Source organism: Sinocyclocheilus grahami, unplaced genomic scaffold (assembly GCF_001515645.1).
Source record: "Sinocyclocheilus grahami isolate Dianchi unplaced genomic scaffold, SAMN03320097.WGS_v1.1 scaffold30.1, whole genome shotgun sequence".
Lineage (NCBI taxonomy): Eukaryota > Metazoa > Chordata > Actinopteri > Cypriniformes > Cyprinidae > Sinocyclocheilus > Sinocyclocheilus grahami.
This window is the reverse complement of record NW_015505209.1, coordinates 2,252,565-2,279,678: the sequence shown is the minus strand read 5'-3', so window position 1 is coordinate 2,279,678 and position 27,114 is coordinate 2,252,565. Positions and strand designations below refer to the sequence as shown.

The following is a 27,114-nucleotide window of genomic DNA, read 5'->3' as shown; positions in this document are numbered from 1 at the left end:
CCCCCCCCCCCCCCCCCAAAAGGTGTGAAAAGTGTCCGGTGTCCAACAAGAGTCTCTGGGTTGATGCTGATTCCAAGCAACGTCCTTCAGTGCAAATCTTAGTGTAACATCTGGACAAACAATGATTAAAAGCAATTAGAAATTGCAAATTAAAGCGACAACATTAAATCTTCACATAAAACATCTAACAAGATTTCCATAACATACTCTGAAGGAATAATCGTCCTAAAAATAAATTGTCATTATTTATTAATTCCAAAGCTTTCTTTCAACTATGGAATACAAAAGATGTTTTATTGTTCATATAATTAAAGTCAATGATAAAATTAGGTCACCAAACATCCATCTAAATATCCTGAATTCCAAATTATGTACAGTATGTAATACCTATTATGCACTCAACCATCTAGTCTAAGAATCTTATGAAGTTATTTTGTCCTCCAACATAAAAGTTTGGTAGCCCCTCACCCTTCACTACATAAGGAACGGGCTCCGACAGTTGAGTGCACTTAGGGTGCTTTCACACTAGCACTTTTGGTGCGCACCCGGGTTCGATTGACGTCAGAGTTCGGTACGTTTGAATGATGTGAACGCTGTCTTCCGAACTTAGGTGCGCACCCGTGAACCGTATTTGCATGTGAACTCCAGTACGGTTCGCTGCTGATGTGAACGCAATCGTACCAAATCGCGGAAGTGAACCGCTATTAATGACGTACTATTTGATAAAAATTTGTTTCACTCAATTTCCTGACGAGCGTGACTGACGCGCTGCAAACAGAGAGCTGTATTTCTCATTTCTGTTCGCCTTCAGCATTCTTTAGAGCATTTGCAGTACATTCGTGAGACAGACATAAGTGCCGTTATGTACCGAAGCTTTGTAAACAAAAAGAAATATATAAAAGTGCAGAGAGCAATGTTATGCATTTGCCGCCGCCTCCTGCCATCGTTACTAAGCAACGGGGTAAACAGCTGCTGGCTTGATGACGCAAATGAACCACGGTTCAGACCCAAATAAAATAATATGAATGCAGTCCAGCGGGGAGTAATCGAACTCGGGTTCGGACCAGGCAAGCGAACCAAGTGTGAAAGCACCCTTAGTATCCAACATTCCACACTTAATTTTCCAGTTAAATAAGTGCATCATTTGGGTATTTGAAGTGGGCTTTCTTTTTCCCTTTTAGAATTTTAAGTGGGAACACACTTCCACTAAAATTGGCATCCCAATTGATGCATACTGTATAGGACGCACCTACACAGGTTTGAAATGACATGAGGGTGAGTAAATTACATTTTTCATTTTTGGGTTAACTGTCCCTTTAAAAATATTCAACATACTACAACTTAATTTATTAAAACACTACTATATATCAGTAAACTGTACCAATTTGGATTTTAAAAATGGTTCAAATCTCCAGTTCTGATTTAAGTAACTGTTTTATTTTTAACGCACTGAGAGGAACTGAACTGAACAGGTGTAGTGCAGAAATTTGCACCCTGCCAGATTATGCATCCCCTAGTACTGGTAGGTTTAGGTGTGGGGGAGGGGTTAGGATTAGGGGTGGGGTTGGGATTAGGCAATCAGGTAGCGACTTCAACGAGGGGGTGCATAATCTGGCAGGGGTGCAGAATTCGGCACAACACCGGAAGTCATACCCATTTAGCCTCTTACAGGCCTTGAATAAAGTTGAAGGGTCGTACAAACAAAGTGAATAAACCTTTAGTACGTGTACTTGCTGGTACATTAAAGTCGTCAAGTGCTTGCAAGTACACTTATGAGAAAACAGATGTTTAAAGTGTGACGTTTTGAAATTTAACAGGAACAGAAGTGATTTCCACAACATGCAGGCTTGTTTGTAACCTCATTTACCTGCCGAAGCAACTATCTTGAAACATTTAGTCTAAACGATCAAAAGAAACAAAATAGTTAAATAATTTGAAGGGCAGTTTTTAAAACTATAAAAAACAACTAAATGTTCAACTTCGAACACGAGTCACGTAAAAGCACACGTATGACCGACGAAAACGTTCAATAATTTAAGCAAATATCAATCTGCATTACTAACAGGTAACTTTGGTGTCATTTTCACACAACAGCTCCTAACAACAACAGTTTGACTTCAAACCATCAAACATTCCAAGCTTGGCTGTGGATAACACCTTTAGCATATTAGCATTCCTAGTGCTAACTCATCTTCCATCTAAGTTGCTTCTAATTTATTAATAACTACCTAATTATGACTTGAACATCTCTTCGGATAGCGTTTTAACACTTAGTCTAACCGGGAAAAAAAACTCGAAATGAACTCCCGATATCCCTTTAACAGGTAACGTTAGTTCTGTCAGATTCAACAGCAGCCGTGCTAATTCAGAGCTGGCTAACAGCTAAACTAAGCTAACAGCCTAAACCTCATTGTTCCGAACGGAGACGAGCGCTAGCCTGTTCCTGAGGTCTGTGCGACATGCTCAGCATCTAGCTGACAGGAACCAGCTTGCTGGTTTGTTTCGGACATAGTCTTAGAAATGTATGGGAGTTTTTGGTGCATCTTCATGCCGCTATAAGATCGTGCAAGTACGAGTATAAAGCAAGCAAACGCTTCAATATAATACAGTTCTAGCATAAATATGGCTAATATCTGGCAAACAAACATGTTACTCCTGTGTAACTTAAATGCGTATTAAATGCACTGATATTCGAGTAAAACACTATTAATGTACATGTAACGTTAGGTGCTTGTAAAGCAGTGTTAGTGAACATTAGCAACCATGCAGGTTGTAAACAGCTGTAACGTTACTGCTGTCGTCTGGGCCTCACTCAACACATTAAACGTTACATGGTTAGCGAAACCGAGCAAGGCAACAAACTCGGTGTCTAAATCACTCCTACAGTGTCCATATAACCATATCGCTCACCCCACGAGTCTTAGTCATAATTAGAAAGTTTCCACAATTCATATTAATGATTGCATCCACCGAACTGTTACGGGCCGTTTAAGGGAAGTTCATCCTTGCAGTGCGCGCAGGGTCGGTTGGGTTTTGAACAATTTTAGGTCATTAACAGCAATGTTAGCTACACGCTAACGAGCTAACGTTGAATTAGCCGAGCAGACAACATATGATAACCAACTCATAACTTCAGCGATTTGTGAGACTGTAGCGAAAACCCTATCGAGGCGAGAAGACGCGTTACCTCGATCCTGGAAATATTACGTGCGGATGATCATTTTCGTCGTATTTCTTCGTTCTGATCTTGACGGATAAAAAGGTCGCTTTCTCCCTCGGTTCGGTTTAGATTTTTCAAAATAAAATGGCGACAGTCACGGCACGCGCGCGCACCCAGTGCGGTGCTTATTGAGCTCGCGCACGAACTCGCGGCTACGCAACATACCGTAATAAATGACGCGCGCTGACACGCCTCCATTCCCATGCGCACAAATGTGCAAAATAATGGAGGCTTCGCGCAGATGCGAACGCACACCTGTTGCTGTGCGAACGGATCGCCAATTACGATTAGACTGGATATCAGTTGGGGTTTTGCAGGAATTTATTGTTCAATTTTTTTCTCTAAATAACCCAAAAACACTTTTATGAAACACACATTTATGATCGTCACACACACAATGTTGGAGTTGCTGTTTAAAAAATTTTTGGACCATCATATATATATATATATATATGTATATATACAGGTGCATCTCAATAAATTAGAATGTCATGGACAAGTTAATTTAAGTAATTCAACTCAAATTGTGAAACTTGTGTATTAAATATATTCAGTGCACACAGACTGAAGTAGTTTAAGTCTTTGGTTCTTTTAATTGTGATGATTTTGGCTCACATTTAACAAAAACCCACCAATTCACTATCTCAACAAATTAGTAGTGACATGCCAATCAGCTAATCAACTCAAAACACCTGCAAAGGTTTCCTGAGCCTTCAAAATGGTCTCTCAGTCTGGTTCACTAGGCTACACAATCAAATATGTGGACGCATAAATTGTGACAATGCAATTGCAAATCCTGCATTGCCGAATATCGTTCCATATATGTGTGTGTGTGTGTGTATATATATATAAAATATAATTTATATATGTGGGAAACCAATTTACTAATAATAATAATAATAATTAGAACTAATTAATTACCTATTATAATCAGTTACCAGTTAAAATTAGTTTTACCACAATTAAAAAAAGTGTTATAAAAGTAAACTAAATGAATAGAAAAGTATTATCAAAGACAATGTTACATTATTTTTCAGTATCTCCTCTGCTAAACAGTAATGGTGGTCTATTTCAAGGCCCAAATAATGAAATTAATATTTAATGACATTGTGTTTTGAATAATCTTGTGCAGCTGGAAAGCAAAGTGCTCTTGAATCAGTTAACAACAACAACAACAAACAAAAACATTCACTCGTAGAATTTTTTATATGTACAGGCCACATTGTACAACTGAAAATCCCAATTTCAAGAGCCTTAGCTGTGGATTACAGTGTCACAAAATATTCAACAAAATTATACAACCATATAAAAAAAATCTTAAACATTTGAATGCATTGAAAATGTGAGAGGACACTCCATAAACAAACACGTAATTGATTGCAAGACCAGAAAATTGAAAACACAACAGAGAATGCCAAATAAATACTGTACAAGAAGTACTGCATGGTACACTCTAAAAAATGCTGGGTTAAATACAACTCAGTGCTGGGTAAAATAGGGACAAACCCAGCAATTGGGCTGTTTTGACCCAGCGGTTGGGTTAAATGTTTAACCCAACCTTCTGGGTAGTAACCCAACCACTGGGTCAAAACAACCCAATTGCTGGGTTTGTCCCTATTTTACCCAGCACTGGGTTGTATTTAACCCAGCATTTTTTAGAGTGTACAAACCCTGCCTGCAGGCCAGCAATGTTTTTGACGTTTATCAAACTCATTTAGATATTTGTGTTCAAACAGTAACAATAAAAAAAAAAACAGTGTAGTGTAACATAGCTAATGCAGGACGTTTAGTGCAGTGCGGCATTTAAAAAATTTTTTTTTTTGACAGACACAGAAGCTGCTCCTCCAATCCTTCAAACAACCACCAAAAAAAAAAACAACACACATCTCAAAGTTCTGACTGCAATACATGTGCACTTTGGCCCAAATCCTAATCAGACAAAAAGCACCATAAACTAGGATCTTACGGAGAAAAGCAACAGGTGCTGCATTAATGGCATTGTGGTTTTTGTCCTCTAAATGGATCAAAACAAAATGTTCGAGTATCTTGGTCTACAATACACCACCATAACAAAACAAAACAAAAAAACTAGGAAGATGATATACAGTATACAGTAACAATACTGTGCTGGTTGTAATGACCTGTTCAATTCTGTGCACCTATGGGTTGACTGAAGCCGTTTGAATAATTAGTATCAAAGCTGTCCATCAGAAAAACAGTCCGTAAGTGAGCCCTGAGCTGCTGTACTTGTACCTCAGCGAGTCATTCGAGTCAATGAAATCCATGATGAAAGTTCCTGGAAGCTTATGGATTGTGCGTTATTGCCTGAAGAGCTTTGTAGATTATTTTGGAGTTGCTATAAATGTTTTAAAAGAGAACAAACTTGGAATAAAAAAGAAGAAATGTTTTTTCTTGGTGATATTTACTAAGAAATCTTATATTAGGTTAGATAAAACAGCCCTTTTTGCTGCCTGGACACCAAAATTAAAAGCAAGACCTGACTTGATTACATTATTTGGCATTCATCAAAAGGAATCCAAAACCTTGAACTCAAACAATTACCTTAACAATTAGTCTTTCACACAAAACCAGAGTAAACTACCTCAAAATCACACATATATCTTACAAAATGCGGCATATCAATACACGGTGTTGGTACAACTGCAAAAAAAAAATCTCTCTTAAGACTTACTTTACAAAAATAAATACTCTTTTCGATTCTTTGTAAAAAAAAAAAAAATAAAAAAATAAAAGTTGAGTAGCCAAATACATGTCAATGTAAAAAAGGTAATAATTCTCCTTGGCCATCTTAAACGTCTCACTATACACAGCACCAATTCAAATTTGATGAGGCGGCTGAAATTGATTCTTATGGAAACAACACGTTTCTGAAACCAGATCTTTAGAATAACAGTAAAGGCCAGCCAAAAATGCACAATCCCCCCAAACATCGTGAAAGACACTGAGGTAAAAATGAAAGATTTTAACATAATGGGACCATTTGGGCAGGTATTTTGATTAAATATTAGCTTCTTATTACACAACAAGTTTGTTCTTACCCACAATGCAATACAGATATGGATGAAATTTTGAAAAACAGCTAAGCCTTTGCACAAATTGGCTGTATGGCAACAAATATCTAAACATGTTTCAAAACAGATGCATATTTAAGACCCCACAGAACAGCAAACCTCCTCAATGAAATAAATTGTTCTCTTTCATCAGTAATAAATACGTAATTTAATAACAGTATAGAAAATAAAAATCAAGCACCAAGATAAAGGAATAAATTAAGGGAAAATGTCTCTTGCCTCATTTGAATGATACCTTCAAGCACCATTTAAAGTCAGTCTTCGGATGCCCACTAGGTGGCAACAGAGGACCAAGTATAGCTAAACTACCCAGCGCTCCTCAGCGAGCTATATAAAATATGAATACAAATGTTGACAAAAATACTTTTTTTTTCTTTCTTTAATTTCTCTCAAAATATGAGAACATTTTGACTGTCAGGTAGTTCAAGCCATCATCCTGGGTGAATTTTGTCTAGAGGCGGTTATGCAAATTGTCTTCAGTGGAGGAATTTGCTAGGAAAAGTTGGTTGCAATCACAAAAAGAGAAGACCAAAAAAAGTCAAGCACCTTTATGAAATCAGTTCATCACTCTTTCTTAAAATGCACATCCTCAAAGTGATGCGTTTTAGTTGTGGGAAGCAGCCTGGCAGCATGCTAGTCTTTGCTTTTGTGGAGTAAACCTGATTTTGGATGTCATCGTTGAGAACCGAAAGCCTTAAAAAGTGATGTTTTCAGTCTTATTTCCTGTCAGTCGCCTTGTTTCTTTGGATGCATATTAGCAAAACTAGGAAACCATGTTGAGTGAAGCGGTTATTCACACGATTCCTCCGCTTTGGGTTGATTGGTAGCCAATACCATGCTTTTGAGCCAGTGTGTTCAACCAAACACATTTTATACCCTGTCACCTTTAACATGCACGCTCAGCATCCCAAATCTTCTGCAAGCGGCGGCTGCCATCACTGGAACTACACAAAGAAGGGTTTGTGTCTGCTCAATTTGAGAATCTTGCCCAATCGCTGCTTCGCTGTAGCCATACCTTTCTTCGGACGTTTACCTACAAGAAAGAGAAAGGCAAATAAAAAAATAAAAAATTAAATAAATAACATTTATAATTATTTTTTATAATTTTTAATTTGATAATTTATACAATTTATTTATAAATAAAAAGATAAATAAACAAAATCATAACAGAAACAAATGATAACAAAGTAACAAATAAAGACAAATACAAATATAAACAAAAATCTAAACAAAAATAAAATAAACAAAACCAAATATAAAACATTACTAATAAATTAAAAACAAAAATGAAAACCATAACACAACAATAAACAAAAACAAAAAAATGAAAACAAAATCAAATAAGAAAACTAAATAAAATACATATAAAATCAAAAGTAAATAAAAGCAAAAACAAACATACAAAACCAAAATGAACAAGATTGACTAATATCTTAACAGTGAAATGTGCAGGTTGTGTGTTAAAATATTTAATGTGTAGAGAAAATGGTGATGCTGTACCTTTGGTGGCCTGATTGCTGATTGGTGGGGGATTTGAAGCAGGTCTCTTGGACGGGTGCAGAGGTGGCGATAGGGATGTTTCACAGTATTGGAAGCCCAAAGTGGGGCTTTCCCCATGGGCTGGGGAGTGTGTGTGATTGCTCCACGCCTCACTGCTGCTGTTGCTGCCACTGCCCTGGCTGTCCATGAAGTTCTTGTGCTCCTGGATCCTATGCTTGAGTGTGGTGTGACGTTCTCCTTCTGAATCACGCTCCCGAAAGCCCTCCTAAAGATAAAAAAAAATTTTTTTTAACCCAAACATTGGCCATTGGAGTAAATGCAAAATCAGTATCAATTTAAGTTTAAAATCAATTAAAAAAAAATGCAATCTCTCCTGTAAAGTAAGCCAGATTAAGATTGGGTTTACCTGTGATGAATTGCTGTCTGAATCCTGGTTCTCCTCTCCTGATGCAACCTCCTTTCTACCTGAGAATGGTAAAATAACACATGCAATGGTTCATCAAAATAATATTTTATCTGAAAAAGTGCTGTTTAGCACTAAAAACTCTCATGAACTCTTACTGTAGTCAGGGGAGGGATGGTTGGTTCGGGACCACCAGGATTCCTGTGAACTGCTGGGATCTTCTGACGGGTGAGAATACAAAAGTCCTGCCATAGACAGCATTCCCTGGATAGCATCCTCTTCTGTGCTTGGCGAGGTAGCCGATTCACTGCAAACATGATTGAGCTTTAAACCAAGTGCATTTCAAACACACACACAACCCTAAATTGTTCCCCAGCATATCGGCTCTTACCTTTTAAGACGTTTTTCAAAAGGGTCAAGGTTTTGTCTGGATTGATGCGTACCCGTCGTGTAGCCGGAGCAACTTATGGTCTTACTTTGGTCGTCTCCACTCCTCCTAATCTTTTCATCTTCCTCTTCCTCTGAAGAGCTTTCAGATTCTCCCTCAGAGCAGTTCTTTTTCTGCATGGATAGGAAAAGAGGATTATTCCTAAACTAGGACTCTATGCGCTTCCTGTGCATGAGGGGAAATGGCAACATACCCGTGTAGTGTACTCCACATCTGATTCAGAGTCCGAAGAGATGTCTGAAAGTACTGATTCTCTGTTCCTGAGATCTGAGCTCTCTTGCTTATTAAAATCTGTGGAAAAAATAGCTAATAGTTTTTAATTATATTTTATGCACAAGCTGAAAGAATAAGCAATACAAACTGCTGCAATGTGGTTTAATGCTAATATCTAGTGACCAGAGTACACAAAGTTGCTTAAAATGAAAATAAAATAAATATTGCACACAATATTGACTGAAAAATATTTAATTTAATTATTTTTTTTGCATATTATCCATTGACTGTAGTGAATTTGAGACTTGATTGTACCTGCGCAGGGCTTTATGTCTCTGGCTACATGATGCTGCTTATCCTCCTCTTTGATTTGGATATCCACTTCCTGTTCTTCCTCTTTAGGTACTAGTTTAATCTTGAGTGAATCCATCTTCACATCTCTGGAGCCTTCGTCTTCCTTTATCCTTGGCCTTTTTTCTCCAACATGCTGCCTGTTATCTCTGCGTGGACAATCAGATGGGGACTTAAAAGGATGTGTTCCCAAAATTACTTGACCAAAATAAACCAAAAAACAACCGTTGCAACTGCAAGTAGAGTGCTAAAATGACTATTACCTTGCATAATCCTTCTAAATTTAACACTAACTGTCATCAAATCCTGCATGAGTCATTTGTATTTGGTAATGTGGTGATTCATGCTAAACTTCCTGCAGCTCCTGACTAATGTGTGATAATCTTCATAGGTTAATGCGGTTTACCTGATTATACGTCCATTGCACAGTACCAGACGCAGGTCGTTGTCCAAACTCCGCTCTGCCACTGCAGCTGAGGCCGTGGAGACCTTGTTGAACTTGCCGTTGACCTTCAGGTTAAAGGAGGCATCCTAAAATACAATAGTTTTTTAGATGATTCTCTATAGATTAGCCTGAATGGCGTTTACGGTATTCGATAATCCCACTTACCTCCTCATAAGGACCCATTTTAAGTCTTTTTAAGACTTCCTGGGTGTGCTGCTCAAAGATGTCGAGGTTGGAGGGAGCTTTAGGGCTGTGAGAGTGATGATGGTGATGATGGTGCTGGTCACGAAGACGTCTGGCTGTCCTGCGTGCGTGAGAACCTCTCTCATGTGCCGACCTCGTGGACGGACACGCAGAGATTCCTTGAGATTTCATTAGCTTGCTTCCACAATTCCCATTCTGATAATCCTAGGGTGTTTGAAACAGCATTGTGAGTGAAATACAACAACTACAATATTAGTTATAATGTAGCATTGAGAACTTTTTAATCTCCAAAGAACCATAACACTTAAGACTACACAACAAAAATGTATTCATAAGACCATTTTACACTATATATTTTAGGTTTCTTGGGTTTGCTATATTTGTTAATGTAAGAAATAATAACAACAACAAAAACAAAAACGACATTTCATTGTGAAATTTTCACATTTATTTTTATTTATTTACTTATTTTTGTTCAATTAGTAAACAATTTTCACTGATTATTTTAACTGATAAATTGCTGATGTTACAATTGTATGCTATTTTGTCATGTATTCGGTAATTTTAAACTACAAGTGAATTTAGGCATGAAAAATGAATATGATATTGAATAATATTACTAGTAGCTTTTAAAAAAAAAAAGTACCTTATGTGAATATTAGCTGATGGCAAAGATAATCTAAACATAAAAATATGAGAAATGAGCATGAGCAATTTTATTATTCTTATTATCATATTATAAAAGCAGCAACAGAACTAAAATAAAAGCAAAATAAAATAATAATAAGCTCTTGTTGTTTTTAATTAAATTTTTCTGTTGTTGCTGAGTTTAGAAACTTTATTTAAAAAAAGTAAATAACCTACAACATAAAAACTGTAAATGTATTCTTTTAGACTTTACTGTCCAAGTAAGCACGTTTCAGTATGTTTCAAGCGGTCTGGCTTACCTCAAGGTACTGGATTTCCTTGGTGAGCATTTTAATCAGATGGTTGGGTCTGATATGGTCAGGGACCTCGCTGGCTGGCTCTGTGACCTGCGGAAGATGAGCACACATGGCAGACAATTAGGGGTTTGTGCCACAGAGCAAACCTCAGGTTCCCATCCAGAACCACTAACACCAGATACCGACCCCTGTGGGATGCCCCTTGCCCTCATTATTCCAACAGGGATTGCAATGTACAATGGGATGTGTGCAGGTGGTTTTAGAGTCAATTGTAAGTTCGCATTTAATCTGATGCAGTTTCTGGTGTGGTAAGCCACTATTTCCTTCACCTCTCTCTTTAGCCAGTTCCTCAGTGCAGTAATCAAAGCTTTCACTCCCTTGATCAGGTATTCTGGAGGCAGGCAGTTATCTTCCCGGGACTCTGACGACAGACAATAGACAGTCGATTAGGAGGGACACCTGGGAACGCAGTGGCAGCACGCCAGTGATTTAAGTGCTCTGTATTGACATGCTGAGTTATTTAAGATGACGTACCTTTGAGAGTCTCCAGTAGATTCTTCGCTACATACCAACAAATGGCCTCAAAATAAGGAAACTTAAAGAGGTCTGGAGTCTTCAGTCGCCGCTCCATCTCATAGCACCTAACATGAGGACAGAATTAGTTACACTTGAGCCACAATATATTCACAACTCAGAAAATGATACACTTATTTGGAAAAATTTAAAAAACACTAGATAGCAAAAACGTTTCTTTGATAAGACAAATGTTCACTGTTTTGGTTTCCAAGGTTGGCTATATTATTACTACTTTCTTTTGTTTTACTTTTATTTTAGCTATTGCTGTTGTTTTTATCCTTATTATTGTTTATTTAGTTATAACTGATAAGTGGCCAATGCATACAAGATAACTATCAATATTTAAGTATTTAATTTTGTTGTGGTTGTTGTTATTAGTATTAATAATACAATTTGTACTTTTTCTTTCATTTTTTGCTTTGTAGCCGTTTTGTTGTAATTATTGTAATTTATTTTGTTATAACCAATACGTGGCCAGTATAGTTAAGTCATCAGTACTTAATACATTATTATTTTGTTGTTTTTAATAAAAATATTTCTGTCGCCATTTTATTATAATTAACAAATATATAATTAATAATTTTCTCCACTATATCTTCTGTCTAGAAAGAAAATGTCCCTATCAGAAGAAAATATAATTAATAAACATCCATTTCCATTTTTGATTTGTTGCTCCTTTATAATGATAACAACAACGTTTTCTCCACGTTTATTTTTGCTTTATTGCCGTTTTGTTATTATTTTTACTACTCTAATTACTCTTAATAGTATTACTACTACTATTATTATTATAAAGAATTCCCTAACAGCATAACATTATTATTATTATTATTATTATTATTAACACTTATTTTTTCCCATTTTATTTTTGCTTTGTTGCTCTGTTACTTTTATAATAATAATAATAATAATGTTATGCTGTTAGGGAATTCCTTAGGAGAAAAATAAGTATGAGGAAAGAAAACATGTATATCTGCTAAAATGTAATTGGTTAACCTTTAGAGAAGCACTCAAAGCTAACAGACTTATTAAAAGCCACAGCACTTAATTTCTAAATTTAATGAGATCTTAAAAAAATGAAAGTGCTCACTCACCTGAGCTGCATGCCTATGTTGAGGTTGTGGAGGAAGTTTCCTCCGAAAGCCATGCAATCCTGAGAGGTGAGAACCGCATGGATCCATCCTGCAAGAGAGGTCAAGAGTGTGTCAACAGCTGACCGACAGATGCAGACACATGCAGACATCTGGTCTGAACTGCAGCTGTCCCTTAGCAGACAGTGAGCCATTCATATCCGCTGTAAAGCAAAGCTGGACCCAGAGAGATTTTACAAAATCCACTGAAAGGTTTTGGACAATTCAGATTTCGAGTTCAAAGAAATGTCACTCTAACACCTCCAAACATGCTTGTTCAACTAACTGTATAAATGCACAGAACTTTAGACATAACGGCAACCAAAAGTTGACATGTGTTTGCTGGGTGGGTGATTCTACGGCTAACTGAGACCTGCTGAGCTGAATCAAACCCCCAGAGTGTTTCAAAACCACTGCAGAGCCCACCAAACAACCAGTCTGTCAACTACATCCCCGACTTCCTGTCTACACTCAAACAAATAGGCCACATGCGAAGGGTGGAATGCATAAATATACGTTAGATTCAGAGCAACTTTCATACCGTAGGTTTTGAAGGACTTTTGAAGTCTGTCTCACAGCGGGGGACGTGTAGGGTCTCACGGTCTTAAACCGGTCTGCTAGTGCCATCAACACAGCTGGGAACCAGATTCATTTAAGACCACGCATCCTGACCTGCTCATTTTGAGTGTGGGGGTTCATAAAACATTTACATTTATGATACCACCCACAAATATCCTATTATATAACCTCATATATGATATGAAGCCATGATGACGATATACTCTTGGATGAGTACTGTAACTCAAAAAGGCTTTTGAGCTTCACTAATTAACCATTGGCACCAGATTGGATAACACATTGCTAAGATTCATGTGGCTTTCTGGGTGGTAAGTGTTTCTGCTCATTCCGGTTACGTCTGAACCTGAAACGAAGAGCACAAATCAGCCCTGGCCTTCCTGTGGAACCACCATTATAGGCAGCTGCTCCACAATAAGTGGAATACCAGTTCTTCTACAGTTCCTCTTGCGCCAACATCCGTGTGTCAGTAAAAAGTCCTGAGATAAACACAATACTTCCTTTTCTCCTCCAAGGTGAAATGTGAAATTTTTGCATTACTAGCAAATAAAATAATGACTGTTTTTTAAGCAGGTTTTCACTTAAACAGTAGCCCCGCCCCAAACTCACACCATTGGTTAAGCCTGTTGCTATGCCAGGTTGGCTTGAAGTCAGCATGAAGCTGAAGTTGTAATCATATTTTCTTCCCTGTTGAGACATGTATAGAGTGGAACAGCTTCTTGAACAAGAAAAACGTAGGGTGTGACTTGATTTTGTCCATCGGAAATAGAATGGATCATTGTCATTTGCTTTTACAATCTCATCATAATACATAATACAAATATAATTTATTTTAAAACACGTCATTTGACAAGAATGCTATTTTTATCAGCATTTAATATCATCAATATATAATTAAATAATTATTTTTTAAATTAAATGTTTAAAATTAAATATTTATTATTAAAATAAAATAAAATAAAATAAAATAACGTACTAACCTGTCGGGATCAGAAGAGTTGTTCCCTGCCGCACGACACACTTATAGCACTTGTCCACTTTCTCCCCGAAGAACACTTCACTCTGACTTGGAGACGAGCTCCACTCCTCATATAGTGCAAGGTTGGCTGAGGTCGGCTTTATCAAGTAAAAAATCTTCTCCCCCTGGAGATAAGAGAGTTAAGAAGTCATTTATTATCCCCTATTTTCTAGTTGGTATCAAATAATTCAGCAAATGTTTTTTGAAACAAACAATAAGGTACAGTATCGTTCAAAAGTTTGGGGTCAGAGGATTTTTAAGGCTGCATTTATTTGATCAAATATACTGTAAAAAGTGTAATAATGTGCAAAATTATTACAATTTACAATAACTGGTTTCTATTTTGATATACATTTTAAAATGTAATTTATTCACGTGAAAGCAATGCTGAATTTTCAGCAGGCATTCCTTATTTTGAAAACAGCTGTGCAGCTTAATTTTGTGGAAACTAGGGCTGCACGATAAATCGCATGCGATATTTAACGCGCATCTTATCAGTAAAGCCGCTTCTGTAATAAGCGGTAAATCTCCATCACCTGCGGGCTTTCACATTGAGCAGCATTAACTACACAGAGCCGTTGTTCACTGACGAGCTGCGCAAAACCACGTTCATATTTGCGCAATTTTTTGCGCAGCTCATCAGTGAACAACGGCTCTGTGTAGTTAATGCTGCTCAATGTGAAAGCCTGCACGTGATGGAGATTTACCGCTGATTACAGAACCGGCTTTCTGACAAGATGCGAGTTAAATATCGCATGCGATTTATCGTGCAGCCCTAGTGGAAACCATTATACTTTTTTGTCAAGATTCTCTAATGAATAGAAAAAGTTCAAACGTTCATCATGTGAACTTACCCACAGGACATGGTACCACACAGATGTGCCCCCAAAATCAATATGGAAGTCGGTATAACTGTCCTTCATGCCCATTAAGCAGTACTTCTGCACAAAGGGCTTGGGAAAGTAAGAGTCATCAGGCCAGTAGTTCTCCACCCAAGACATCTTCTGAGCAATATCAGGAACCACCACCAGCTCTGACATCCTGAGCACAAGACATTAAAGTTATCATCTGCACCCAGAAAAAAAAAAAACGCCTTTCTGTTCAACATCACTTTCAAACAATACTAGCCTGGTGTCTGAAAACTCCAGACTGATGACGTTGAGGACTTTGGGCCGCTGAGGGCTGTAGTAATACTTCACAAATGCACTCAGTTTCATCTTGCTGTCTGCTTGCCTGGCCACATCGATGACATCAATCACTTTGTCGCCTCCTGTAAGCAAAAGGAGCAAGTTGAGTGATGTGTATGTGTGGGCATCAAAGGAACAGATACACAAAACAAATATCATTACCAAAAACAAACTCAACAGGGATAAATTGCAATGATCAACATCATTAAATGGCAATAAAGCATATTTTAAATGAAAGAAAGACTGCCTTTTGGCACTAAAAAGTTTCCCAGGGCCATCTTTCCTCAGAATGTTTCTTTACAAGACATTAGCTGATGTTTATAACTGTGAGAGACAACTGGCAGGAAGAACATCAAAACCCATCAGAAAGCTGCTGGGAAAAGCCTCAAACACAAAGCAGGACAGCTGGTGCTTGTGTACACAAACGGCACCCTAGTGTACCTAGCCAGAACCAGACTCATCCAACAAAGAAGACCATAAAGAGATCATTTATTGCTATTCTGGGATCAGGTACATCAACATGACTTGCAACACTGCCAATAAAAATCTCTACTGGATCCTTTATGGATTCAAATCCGCAGTGGTGCCTACAACAAATATGGGTTTGATTTAAAAATCCAAGCTCCAAGACTGTAATGTGTGTTTATACGTGCATAAATTAAAGTATTTATTCTATTAAGTACTCCTTTTATCCAGTAACAACAAACATTTTAATAGTTCTGGAGACATAAAATGTCTTTTATGATCTCAAAAGCACATTTCCAATGAAGCGTGGGACAAAAGTAGCTTTCACAAAAGCAGGTGGAGAGTGCGGTTTGTCATTATAAGAAAATGGCAATGTGGAAAAAAGCCACAATGTTCGATTTTGCTGGCTGGGGAGCCATGCAGGCAAGCTGCCCATTGAAGTAACTGAATTAGCCGGGCAGCTAGCCTGCAGTTAGCAGTCAGAAGTGCATTAAGGACGAAAGCTAGAGCTTTTAGTGCAAGCTCCAGACGTATCGTCACTGCAGTTAACTTTAACATTCATCAAGCAATTCAACTTATGTACAACATTTTTGTTTTTTTGGTGGGCATATCGTCAGACTCACTCATGCATCTCAGTAGCTCATTTTACCAGCAAATCAGCATGTTTTTACAGAAATTAGAGCGAAAATGTCCACAATTAGCATTTTTTTACTAACATTAGCAATGTGCTAAAGGTTTACAGAGAAAATGAGGGATTAAGAGGTTATGTTGGGTCACACAATACAAATCATATTATTTGGTAGGCATGGGCGATATGACAAAATCCTATATCACGATATTAGGGATGTTATAGGGATATTAGGCATATTAACCGTTTAACCGTAACCACTTAATACTACCAGTTTAAATGGTTTAAAAGGTATTTTTTTTAAAGGAGTCATATGATGCGATTTCAATTTTTCCTTTCTCTTTGAACTGTTACAAGCTCTTGGTGCATAAAGAAGATCTGTAAAGTTGCAAAGACTAAAGTCTCAAATCCAAAGAGATATTCTTTATAAAAATTAAGTGTCAACCGCGCCTACCTAAAACGGCACGTTCTAACATGTCTATGTCACGATGTGGGAAGATTTGCATAACGCCGCCCAAATGTTCACGCAAAGAAAGAAGGCGTAACTTTTATTCTCGCTGTAGTATTGCCGCCACCATGTCGTGAAGGCGCTGTGTGTTTCTTTGGGAAAGCGAAACTACTTTGTTTGGTCTTCCAAAAGAGGACGATATCGCTTTGTCATGCCTGGAGCTGATCCGTGCTGGTTGCTGAGGAAATACATCAACTTCGCGCTGTTGATAGCCGGATCGGCTTTCACCGTGGACGAAGCGGAGTCCAGCCCGGTGTCGTCACATGTGGTTGCCGCAAGCCCGCTGGACACTCCTTTGTCGAATCAATCGGCCACGCCGTTCTCAAGCCCACCGGCCTCTGCTCACTCTAGCCCTCCGGCCGTTCCTCACTCTAGCCCCCGGCCTCTGCTCACTTTAGCCCGCCGTGTGTGATGCTGTGTTTCGTTGTGAAAGCAAAATTACTTTGTTTGGCCTTCCAAAAGAGGACACGACTAGAAATCAGTGGTTAAGTTGTATTTACAACACTGTTCCAGAACACTTCAACCAAAATATTCAGATGTGTGCAGCACACTTTATGGAGGACTGTTTACTGATCCTGGGAGAGTAGACTACAATGCCGGATGTTCTGACTCACAGACTGTAAGTAAGTTTTTTATATTTAAAGAATTTGCCACTGATGATTCAAACACGAGTTTTGAGCAGTGTAGAGTAGGGCTTGTTGTTTGTCATTTCTCCGATCACAAATGCAGACATGGTTTTGTGTTTACGCGGCACGATGCAACAACGCGTAAAAAGACAGAATAAGTCATTATAATCCATAATTATGTCCCCACTGGATGCAACAAATGCATCGTTTATAATGGGTTTTCATGTTTTTGAATCGTCGCTCCGGCCTGACAGGGCATCATCACAGTATGGTGAGGGGCGTAACATTTCCGTCACACGCTTGAGGTATTCGGCCAATCATAACACACTGGATAGCTGGCCAATCACAGCACACCTTGCTTCTCAGACCGATGAGCTTTGTAAAAATCGACGCGTTTCAGAAAGGCGGGGCATAGAGGAGAAACAATAATGTACAGATTGTGGAAAATGTGTTTTTTTAACCTTAAACTGCATAAACACATTTCATTACACCAAATACACAAAATAATGTTCTTTTTAACAACATCATATGACCCCTTTAAGTAGCGTGTAAACGCAAAATCGAAAGTGAAAGTGAACATCGAGTGCGCATTCAAAAGCGATTTCAATACCTGCATATTGATAGCGCAAAAATTATAAAAAAAATATAACAATGTTTGCGGGAGCGGCCACAAAAATCGCGAGAGTGGAACACACACGTTGCAGGAGCAGGCGGTAATGGTCAGAAATTCAGCGGGAGCGGTATTATGAAACAGTTCCGCACAGAGCTCTACTCCTGACTATCGCACAGCACGTCAACATTTTAGGCTACTTTTTAAAAAAAAATAAAACCTAGACACATTGTGCACTGAGGTAGGCCTGCTATTTATTTTTATGTCTGACAAAAAAAAGACAAAAGGATTTTTGTAGGAGTTTTATCATCTTAATTTTAATTATTAATTGAAAAATATTGAATGTAGGCCTATTTATTTTATTCTTTTTATTTGTTATTTTATTCTATTATTCTCTGTTCTCAGAAGCGCTGCAGGTGTGTGATAATTTGACGATGTGTGAATCCAGGTTCTGTTGCTCTGTTGTTCTGTATGCTGCTGCTGCACGTTAAAATAAACCCGTGAAAATTTTTTTTTGTATTTTAATGGGTCACAGACACTCATCCGTTCTATTTTTATTTAATACTAATTTATTATTCTAATCTTATCAGTTAACGGTTAATGTTCGAATAACAAGTAATGGTTGTCGGTCGGGAAAATGAACCGAAATGAACATCCCTACACGATACGAGTAATTTTATTTCACAGTAATGTTATATGTATCATGATATAGCTATTTTTGCTTTAAATAAGGTCATTATGATAACAAAATGATTGATATCATAGAAATTTCATAATTCTTGTCACCAGTGTAAATATCACCAAAGAATTAATAAATTCTAATGAAGCCTAAATTAAAAAACAAAACTCAAGCTCACTGAAGACAAGTAAATAGTCAGTGATTAAATAAGAATAAGAAACTAAACTAAGAAAAGTACAAAAAAACTACAGTAGAACAAAAAAATAAGACATGCTACATACATTGTATAAAGTAATCAAATGTCTAAAAACACTGCATATTCTTCATATTTTTTTGTCTGATTAACAAGAATGACAGACAGCAGGAATATTAGACTGCTGTCACTTTAAGAGTGGCCTCCAATATACTGTTACACGTGTTTTCTTAGCTGTTTGCTTTCACTTAAGACCTACTATGTTTATGAGGATACTTGCAAAAGACAGACATTTTGACACAAGGGTGTGTGTATTTAACCGTTCAAGACTTATAAAGCGACAAAAATAACATTCAATACTATCGCGCTCTATGAGCACCGTCTTCACATGCGCGCACCTCTCTGACAGCGCTCAGAAACAGTCTCTCAGACAGTGTGCATATAGCAAAATAAGTTATCTTTCACTGTTGATTGCATTTCAAAGGCTTAAAATCACTTGTTTTTAAAACCGCAATGCTTGGAAATGCATGTCAACGATAAGTTTTCATGACCACGTAGCACAGCAATGTCACGTGAGCGTATAACCGCGACAGAGACGATAGTCCAAAATCCCTACCAGTTAATCGTGTCGGTATGAACTTGAGGGAAACAAGGCTAACTTTTGAAAATCAGTGAAAAAAACACTAAGCAGGCAGCTAGCTTAAATGGCTAAATACATTAGTAGTGGCCTGAAAAGTGTCACATGGTCACCAGAAGGTGTGGCAATAGCAAACCTTTTGTCACCTCACTGTAAGTGCAATATAATCACACTTCATTCCCAGTGGGCTGCAGGCTCCCCCTCAGGACCCAAATGGAGCAGCTGATCGCCGCGTGTATCATGATAACAATACATTATACACTCAAATGTGAGAGGTAGAGGAGTGAACTGTAACCTAAACTTTACGGACAAAGCTCAGTGGGGAAGATATAGCGGCTATGTAAGCGGACACTGTAAGGACCAGACTCTCAATGGGATGAGGCCTGCTAGGCTGTTGTAAGGAACACCACTTTTATCTGCACTCTTATTTCATTACGGGTTGATTAATGTTTGCTAAAAGGTTAGACCCATCTGACTCACCTAAGATTAATGTCTTATCTCTGCAGTGGCTGGACTGTAATGCAACTCTTAATGGAATTAATAAACTTAACTCTAAGACAACTCTTAATGGAATTAATATTTAAACCCATGAAGCACTGCTGCTCAATGGCTATAATGTAGAGCACAATGGGTAAAGGTGAAGAAGCGGGGTGAAAAGGATGATCCACTCTCCCTCCTTACCGACATAGCGCTCAACATCCTTGACGGAGAAATCTGGCGGAGGTAAACGAAGGCCGAGCCCTTCCATTTTGTGTACAGCGATGGGATAGCGGAAACCATGCCTTTCCAGATATCTCTGGGTGACCTGACTGCCATGCATTTGCTGCAAGATCTCATCTCCACTGCAGATTAAAACACAGGAGAATTACTGATTAGAGAGCAGATTTGAACAACAAGAAGTATGAACTACTCAGACAAGAATTGTTTATTCTCTACATTATTTTCTGTTATTTTGCATTCTCTGTGAAGCTTCAAAGAGCTAACATTTTGTTTAACTGAAGACCTGACTCTACACTAAACAGAGATTTCTAGAAAATGCCACAATAAACACTGGTTTTCAGAGAATATAAGCTGTGCCCATATGCATCGTGTGGCATCAAGCGCTGGAGTGCTTTGTCATGATGGTGTTGGTTTCCCACAGCTGGCACACGTACCTGGGGAAGGTCCTGGCCTGCAGCTCCCGCACAAACACAGAGGTGCCAGCCTGCACTGGCTTACTGCCATCATCTGGCTCCGTGTAGTCGTGTCTGTGCCAGTTTCTTCGCTTCTTCACTGTAAAATCAGGCAGAAAGAATTCAATACGTCTGGCCTCAGAACAATACCGCAGTTATTACTAGACAACCACAAGTCCATAACATCTGTTGCACACCACTGCTTGTTGATCACAACAGTTCAGCTGACTAGACATACTGTGAAACCTCTTAAACCAGTTCCTGCCTCCATCTGATAATTAGTCTGATAAATAGAATTCCTGACAGGGCACAGAAAAGTCTGCAGAACTTCATATAAATATAGTGGTAAGGGTGAATCAATAGATTCTAATAGTACAAAAAGTGGATACATACTCAGAGAGGGTCCATGGTGGACGTCACAGTTGGGACAGTGGTAAACGTCAATGTCCACAGCATGGTGCTCTTCTACCTCAACACAGCTGCAAGAAAATAAAAATGTAAATTAATTAATGATTTGTATGCATTAAATAGTTTTCTGAGGATACTGTATGTGCGATGACAAATTAATCCTTTATATAATTATATAAAAGTTACATTTGAAAACAATGCATCGTTCAAACGTTTGGGGTTGCCAAGTTTTTTAATGTGTTTGACTTTTAAATAGTTTCTTATGCTCTCCCAGGCTTTGTTAATTTGATCAAAAATACATGAAAAACTGTAATATTGTGAAATATTGCAATTTAAAATAATTGTTTTCCATTTAAAAATATTTTAAAATGTAATTTGTTCCTGTGATGCAAAGTTGAATTTTCAGCATCATTACTCCAGTCTTCAGTGTCCATGATCCTACAGAATTCATTCTAATATGCTGATTTGCTACTCAAGAAACATTTCTCATTATGATCAATGTTAAAAACAGTTCAATCACAACAACTCTTGGAAGATTTTAGCATGGATAATGGATATGACAATGTTAATGTATTTGGTCTAGGCGGAATAGATCTGCTACGCTGCTGCTGCTGGATTGCGGCTGCTGTTGGTTATTGCTGTAGTTGGCGATAATGTGCTGTGAGTATTTAAGACATACTGCTGCTGCACAAATAGCATATAAAATAAACCGTAGCAGATCTATACAGGTGGAGCGTTTCAGAAAAACTCTGAAGGTGCGCTGCAAAATGCTTGAATGGATGCGAACTAGCCATTTAAATGTAAAGCAGTAAGTTGCGTATGCAACATGAACCAATCAACTTGTGCCAAGTCGTTTAATGCTGTGAATATAATCAGCTACATTAAGAACCCGTCAGCCTGCGCCATCTAGACTTTCATGAAAGAACTCTGCATTTGTGCTGCTTGATATTTTTGTGGAAAGTGAGATACTTTTTTCCTGGATTCTTTGAACAACATTTATTTATATTAAATAGAAATCTTTTGTAACAATATAAATATATTTACGTTTTTTAAAAATCTATTTAATGCATCCTTTCTGAATCTTGACCCCAAACTTTTAAATGGTAGTTTATATTGTGCTTCTTCACTCAAATAAAACTAAACATGACATTGTTAGACTACATTGTACTTAAAGTCAGTGCTAAACATAAGTTGCTAAATGTTCAACAAACAATTCGACAGTGGCTTGCACTTGCTGAAGGAGCGTATTAAAACATTTCCCCACATCTGAAGTGTTCAGTAGCTTTGCCAACAAACATCTTATCGCTCAAGACCCGTTTGCCCCACTTCTTCATTTTCCCACTTCCAGCCGCACTCTCCAATTAACTTAAAGGCATGTTGTTTCACAGAAAGTCATATGACGAGCTAGCTCTTGGCATTGTGTGGAGACTCATTAGCCAGGTAGGTAATGAGGCCTTGCACACTTCTCTGGCTCAGGTTTTGCTCTGTGTTGCCAAAGAAAGCAATTTCGTTAACTCCTTGGTTTAAGTGTTACATTACCCAGAGTGAAGTGCTCCAAACAATGAGGGATTCACATGGAGAATGCTTGACTAGCTGGAAGTAGCCTGAAGTAGTCTGACACTGCAATATAACAAACAATATGCAGGACATGCAACGTGGATTTTTGAACAAACTTTGTAGCCTCGATTAGCATATATAGCACACATTAAAACATTCCAAAACATGCTTGAAATGTAATCCTGCCAGAGATTGAGCAGATTCTGCAGGAGTAACTCCAGACTGGGTCATCTACGGTCGATTATGTTTAACCCCAGACAGGCCTGGCTAAACAAGAGCTCCAGATGTGAGGTTACATTTGGTTGGGCTCCAGGGCACGAGACATGAGGTGGAGGGGGAAGGGAGTGTGTTTGTGTTGGAAACAAGTGTGGGAAACAGCAGCATTGAGGGGCAATGGTGTGTCCACATCAAAAGATGTAAATTAACCTTCCTACTGGAAAAATTTGGGGTTTTGTGTTTTTTTTTTCAATGCCACAAGAACAAGAGGTATTACATAGCCACATTATTAACAAAACAAACAAAAAAAAAAGTTACATAAATTTCAGTCATTTTAAGCTTGCTGCAAAAGGTTTAGGCATAAAGTCAAAGGATTGTGAGACTGCTGCAGAATCTTGACTTTCTTTCTTGCAATTCTGAGTTCACCTCTCACAATTAATTTTTTTTCTGCCACTGATAAAAAAAAAAATTATTTGTGACTTTTACGTCATAATTCAGTTTTTCTCTTGCATTTGCAATATATAAAAATATTTTTTATATATCCCAATTTAGACTCCACAAGTTTATCTTGCAATTGTGAGTTATAATTATCAGAACTGTGAGATAATTACTTTATCCAATGGCGGAAACAAGCTGCCAAATACTTATGTATATGGTACTTTTCTAATTAATAAATAATTGCATATTGTTCTTTACATTCCAAAATGTCATTCTGAAAAACAAAATCACATAAAAATACACAAATTTCTATCATACACCCCAATTTTCTGATAATTTTTACTTAACTTTTTGCACTTTTGTAGTTGTAAGTTTTCATCCAAAAAAATAAATAAATAAAAATCTCAAATCCCATTCACACAAGTCACCAACATCACCAAGTTCAGTTACATGCAGTACCAATGGTTTTTGGTTTCACTGAACTGGATTCATGCTAACCAGCTTGGTTTGGAGTGGCATAAGGGTGAGAAAAACCTTTGCATTATCCAAAAATGAACTAGTCAATTGTTTTATATAGAGAAAATGACGCACCAATTGGAAGCAAGTGCACCATATCAACATTTATGTACATTTTTGTCTTCCTCAAAGGAGCCAGAACAATCTGATCTAGCTGCCACTGCAAATGCTGGCCAAGAACTTTCCCTCCTTCTGTTTCCTTCAGACTTTCACTTGTGATTGTGATGAGACGACCAAAAAAGACATGCAGGAAGTGACTCAGACATCATTACATCACAGCGCCTCAGTTCTTGACATACTGTAGGACGAAACATCGGCTTTCTCCTCAAATCTGGGAGAAAGGTCTACTCCTACTCTATCTGAGTAATCTGTGGCAAGGAACACTGTGTCACTAAAAACAGATCTGACTCAAGAGTTTTTGAGCCACGATAACAGATGCTGAAACATTCTGTTGCCAAAAGCAAGATGGGTGAAAAGAACAGCACTGGGTGGGAGAGAAAAGACTGCTTGAGTCCTGAATCTGAATGAGTTCAGGCCTCAAGAGAGCTGACATCACGAGGGATTGGTGGGTTGCTAGAGTAACAAAAAGATTCAGGCAGAAAGAGAGAATGATGCAACAAGCACAGAAAATATGAAGTCCAATATAATTGGCAAGTTTCTGCTGTGGAGAGTAAAAATTATGAAATAATGGTGATGAAATAATCGAGTGTTGTACTCAAATAACTGACTACTTAAAGGGATAGTTCACCTTCTGTTGCTGGTCCTCATTGACTTCCATAGTGTGGGAAAAAAAAACACACTATGCAAATCAATGTGGATCAGCAACTGAAGGTGAACTATTCCTTTAATACAAGTATTTCGAATAGGGATGCACCGATACTGAGCTCCTGTACTCGTACTCGTTAAAATGCCCTGATACCAAACGACGATACCACACAGCATGTGATAAGCGCCATATTCAAACAAAGAAACACTGACAACAGAACAACAGACAGCAGAAAGGAGTTAAGGGTGTCTACTACGAAGTATATGTATGCAATGAATATAATGTTAAACATTCAGTATTAACGCCTGTATAGCTGATGTGTGCGAGCTGATAAACAAAGCACGCTGAGTGGATTGAGCGCGCAGCGGCGCAGATGCACAAGCTTGTCGTGTGAATATACCCTTCTCACAGACATCACTGGAAAGTTTGTAGTTCAGTCGGATGTGTCAAAAACAGGTAAGTAAAACAATGCACAAGTTACTTAAGGTAGGGAGGGAGAGAGAGAGAGCGCGTGCACTTCTGTTGTGTGATCTTTGATGTTCACTCACTTAGCACGCATCATTTGGATTAAAACTAAATCGTACAAATAAAACCATTCATAGGGGCATTCACTATAAACAATTTATTTTCAACCTTAAGCATACACGACTTTCTGGCAAAAGTGAATCTAGCAGCCTGTGTGAAATGCGCTAGGCTGTACTACTGTCCTCTCATTCTGCACCAGTACAAATACCTGCACACGTTGCGCGTGTTTTGCTTGCTTCATGAGTGTTTCTGTATTATATGAGTGGCTTGGGAATATAAAACGCACCACATTTCAGATGAAAAAACGTGACTTCTATTTCTGAAAATATCAGTTAGGAGATTTATAACGAGTGGTTCCCTGCATTATTACAGCAAAGCGCGTGATTAAAGTACTAAGCCGCTGCAATGGAGCAGCTCTAATGCTATTAAATTAAATATGATGTATCATAGAGCAATAAAATGAACAGTGAAAGTAACAAAAACTTGTAAAATACATTTTAATGGGCATAATTAAGTGTGAAAATAACCTAAGGATATTAAGTGAAACCAAAAATGATTCAGAGACCAGATATAATTTTTGATATTTTTTTTACTAGTGGGTGCAGGACACTATAGTTCATTTATGTAAGTGAGGATAGCAAAATAAAGTAAACTGTGACCAATTATACCCAAATATTCTTCATACAGTTGACTACCAGTAAAATTTATACAAATTTGGGTCCAAAAATTATTCAGACCGAGTCTGGGAAAAAAAACTAAAGTTGAGGTTTTCATGAAGCTGGGTGACAGCATGCCCAGGAGACTACAGGCTGTCATTGAGGCTAAGGGTTGCCCGACTAAGTATTCATAGTTGTGTAAATACTGTCATACTAACAGCTGTCTGAATTATTTTGGTTGATTGTAATCTATTACATACCTTTCCATCACAATTATCTAACATTATCAAGATGAATTTGTTCTGACACAGTGTAACTCTGAGTTCTTGTCATATTTTATTACCATGTTCTAAACTATAGTGAATAAACTGTGATAATGTGAGAAATGTTGAAGGTGTCTGAATACATTTCGGTTTGACTATCTATTTGATAAATGAAGTTAACCAACTAACATTATACATACCCTTTTGGTTTCTATACACAATATTTAAAAAAAAAGTACAAATGCAATAAAAATATCGGTATCGGTACTCTGTATCGGCAAGTACCAAAAATAAAAGTATCGTATCAGGCGAGTACTGGAAAAAGTGGTATCGGTGCATCCCTGAATTTGAAATAAGTTAAAAATGAGTTTCATATGCTAGAATATGTTACTGTTTTTCTTGATGTTTTTATTAATGCTTATTGTTCATTTATTCATATACAAATATGTGAATAAAACTATAAAATGTTATACACTAACATCATCAATAATGGTTTCAAAATAATAAACCTTTTTAAATAAACAAACAAATAAAAGCAACAATAAGCATGTCATCAAAAACAAAGAAAAACAGTAATATTTTAAAATATAGTTAAATTTAATCAATGCTACTTAATTAAAATTCATTCATTAAAAAAAATAAAAATAAAAAGGATAAACAACTGACTATTTTACCCTATATTTGTTTGCGCATTGCACTATTTACGTGCTAAATCAGTTATAAAATAAAAAAAAGAGGTTCCATCTCTGTTAGGATCCTGTCTTTGAAGTCAGCTGACTATCGAGTGTTTCTTTTCTTTAATTCTGGTTTGGAAATACCTGAGAATAAATCTATCATTGTGCTTCATGTTCCTCTGTTAAGAGTTTCCCTGTTAAAGCAAATGAGCAAGCCATGTTGTCACAAACAAATTCCACAAAACCTCATGAGACTTGCTAAACTGTGCA

General features: G+C 37.6%; 1 protein-coding gene across 1 annotated transcript in view; it reads right to left on the bottom strand.

Moving 5' to 3' along the window:
• Nucleotides 1–4,888: 4,888 nt before the first annotated feature.
• The window catches only part of LOC107572692 (lysine-specific demethylase 7B), a 32,222-nt gene continuing 9,996 nt past the window's right edge, over nucleotides 4,889–27,114 (bottom strand). The window contains exons 2-20 of the mRNA XM_016259123.1: nucleotides 21,219–21,304; nucleotides 20,808–20,925; nucleotides 20,335–20,495; nucleotides 15,249–15,390; nucleotides 14,975–15,161; nucleotides 14,083–14,245; nucleotides 12,491–12,578; nucleotides 11,355–11,461; nucleotides 11,150–11,241; nucleotides 10,824–10,910; nucleotides 9,838–10,080; nucleotides 9,634–9,758; nucleotides 9,192–9,376; nucleotides 8,857–8,954; nucleotides 8,607–8,776; nucleotides 8,374–8,522; nucleotides 8,219–8,277; nucleotides 7,813–8,077; nucleotides 4,889–7,345 (exon numbers count right to left, since the gene is read on the bottom strand). Coding sequence (XP_016114609.1) covers nucleotides 7,257–7,345; nucleotides 7,813–8,077; nucleotides 8,219–8,277; nucleotides 8,374–8,522; nucleotides 8,607–8,776; nucleotides 8,857–8,954; nucleotides 9,192–9,376; nucleotides 9,634–9,758; nucleotides 9,838–10,080; nucleotides 10,824–10,910; nucleotides 11,150–11,241; nucleotides 11,355–11,461; nucleotides 12,491–12,578; nucleotides 14,083–14,245; nucleotides 14,975–15,161; nucleotides 15,249–15,390; nucleotides 20,335–20,495; nucleotides 20,808–20,925; nucleotides 21,219–21,304 — 2,614 coding nt within the window. The 3' untranslated portion in view covers nucleotides 4,889–7,256. The remainder of the gene's footprint in view (nucleotides 7,346–7,812; nucleotides 8,078–8,218; nucleotides 8,278–8,373; nucleotides 8,523–8,606; nucleotides 8,777–8,856; nucleotides 8,955–9,191; nucleotides 9,377–9,633; nucleotides 9,759–9,837; nucleotides 10,081–10,823; nucleotides 10,911–11,149; nucleotides 11,242–11,354; nucleotides 11,462–12,490; nucleotides 12,579–14,082; nucleotides 14,246–14,974; nucleotides 15,162–15,248; nucleotides 15,391–20,334; nucleotides 20,496–20,807; nucleotides 20,926–21,218; nucleotides 21,305–27,114) is intronic.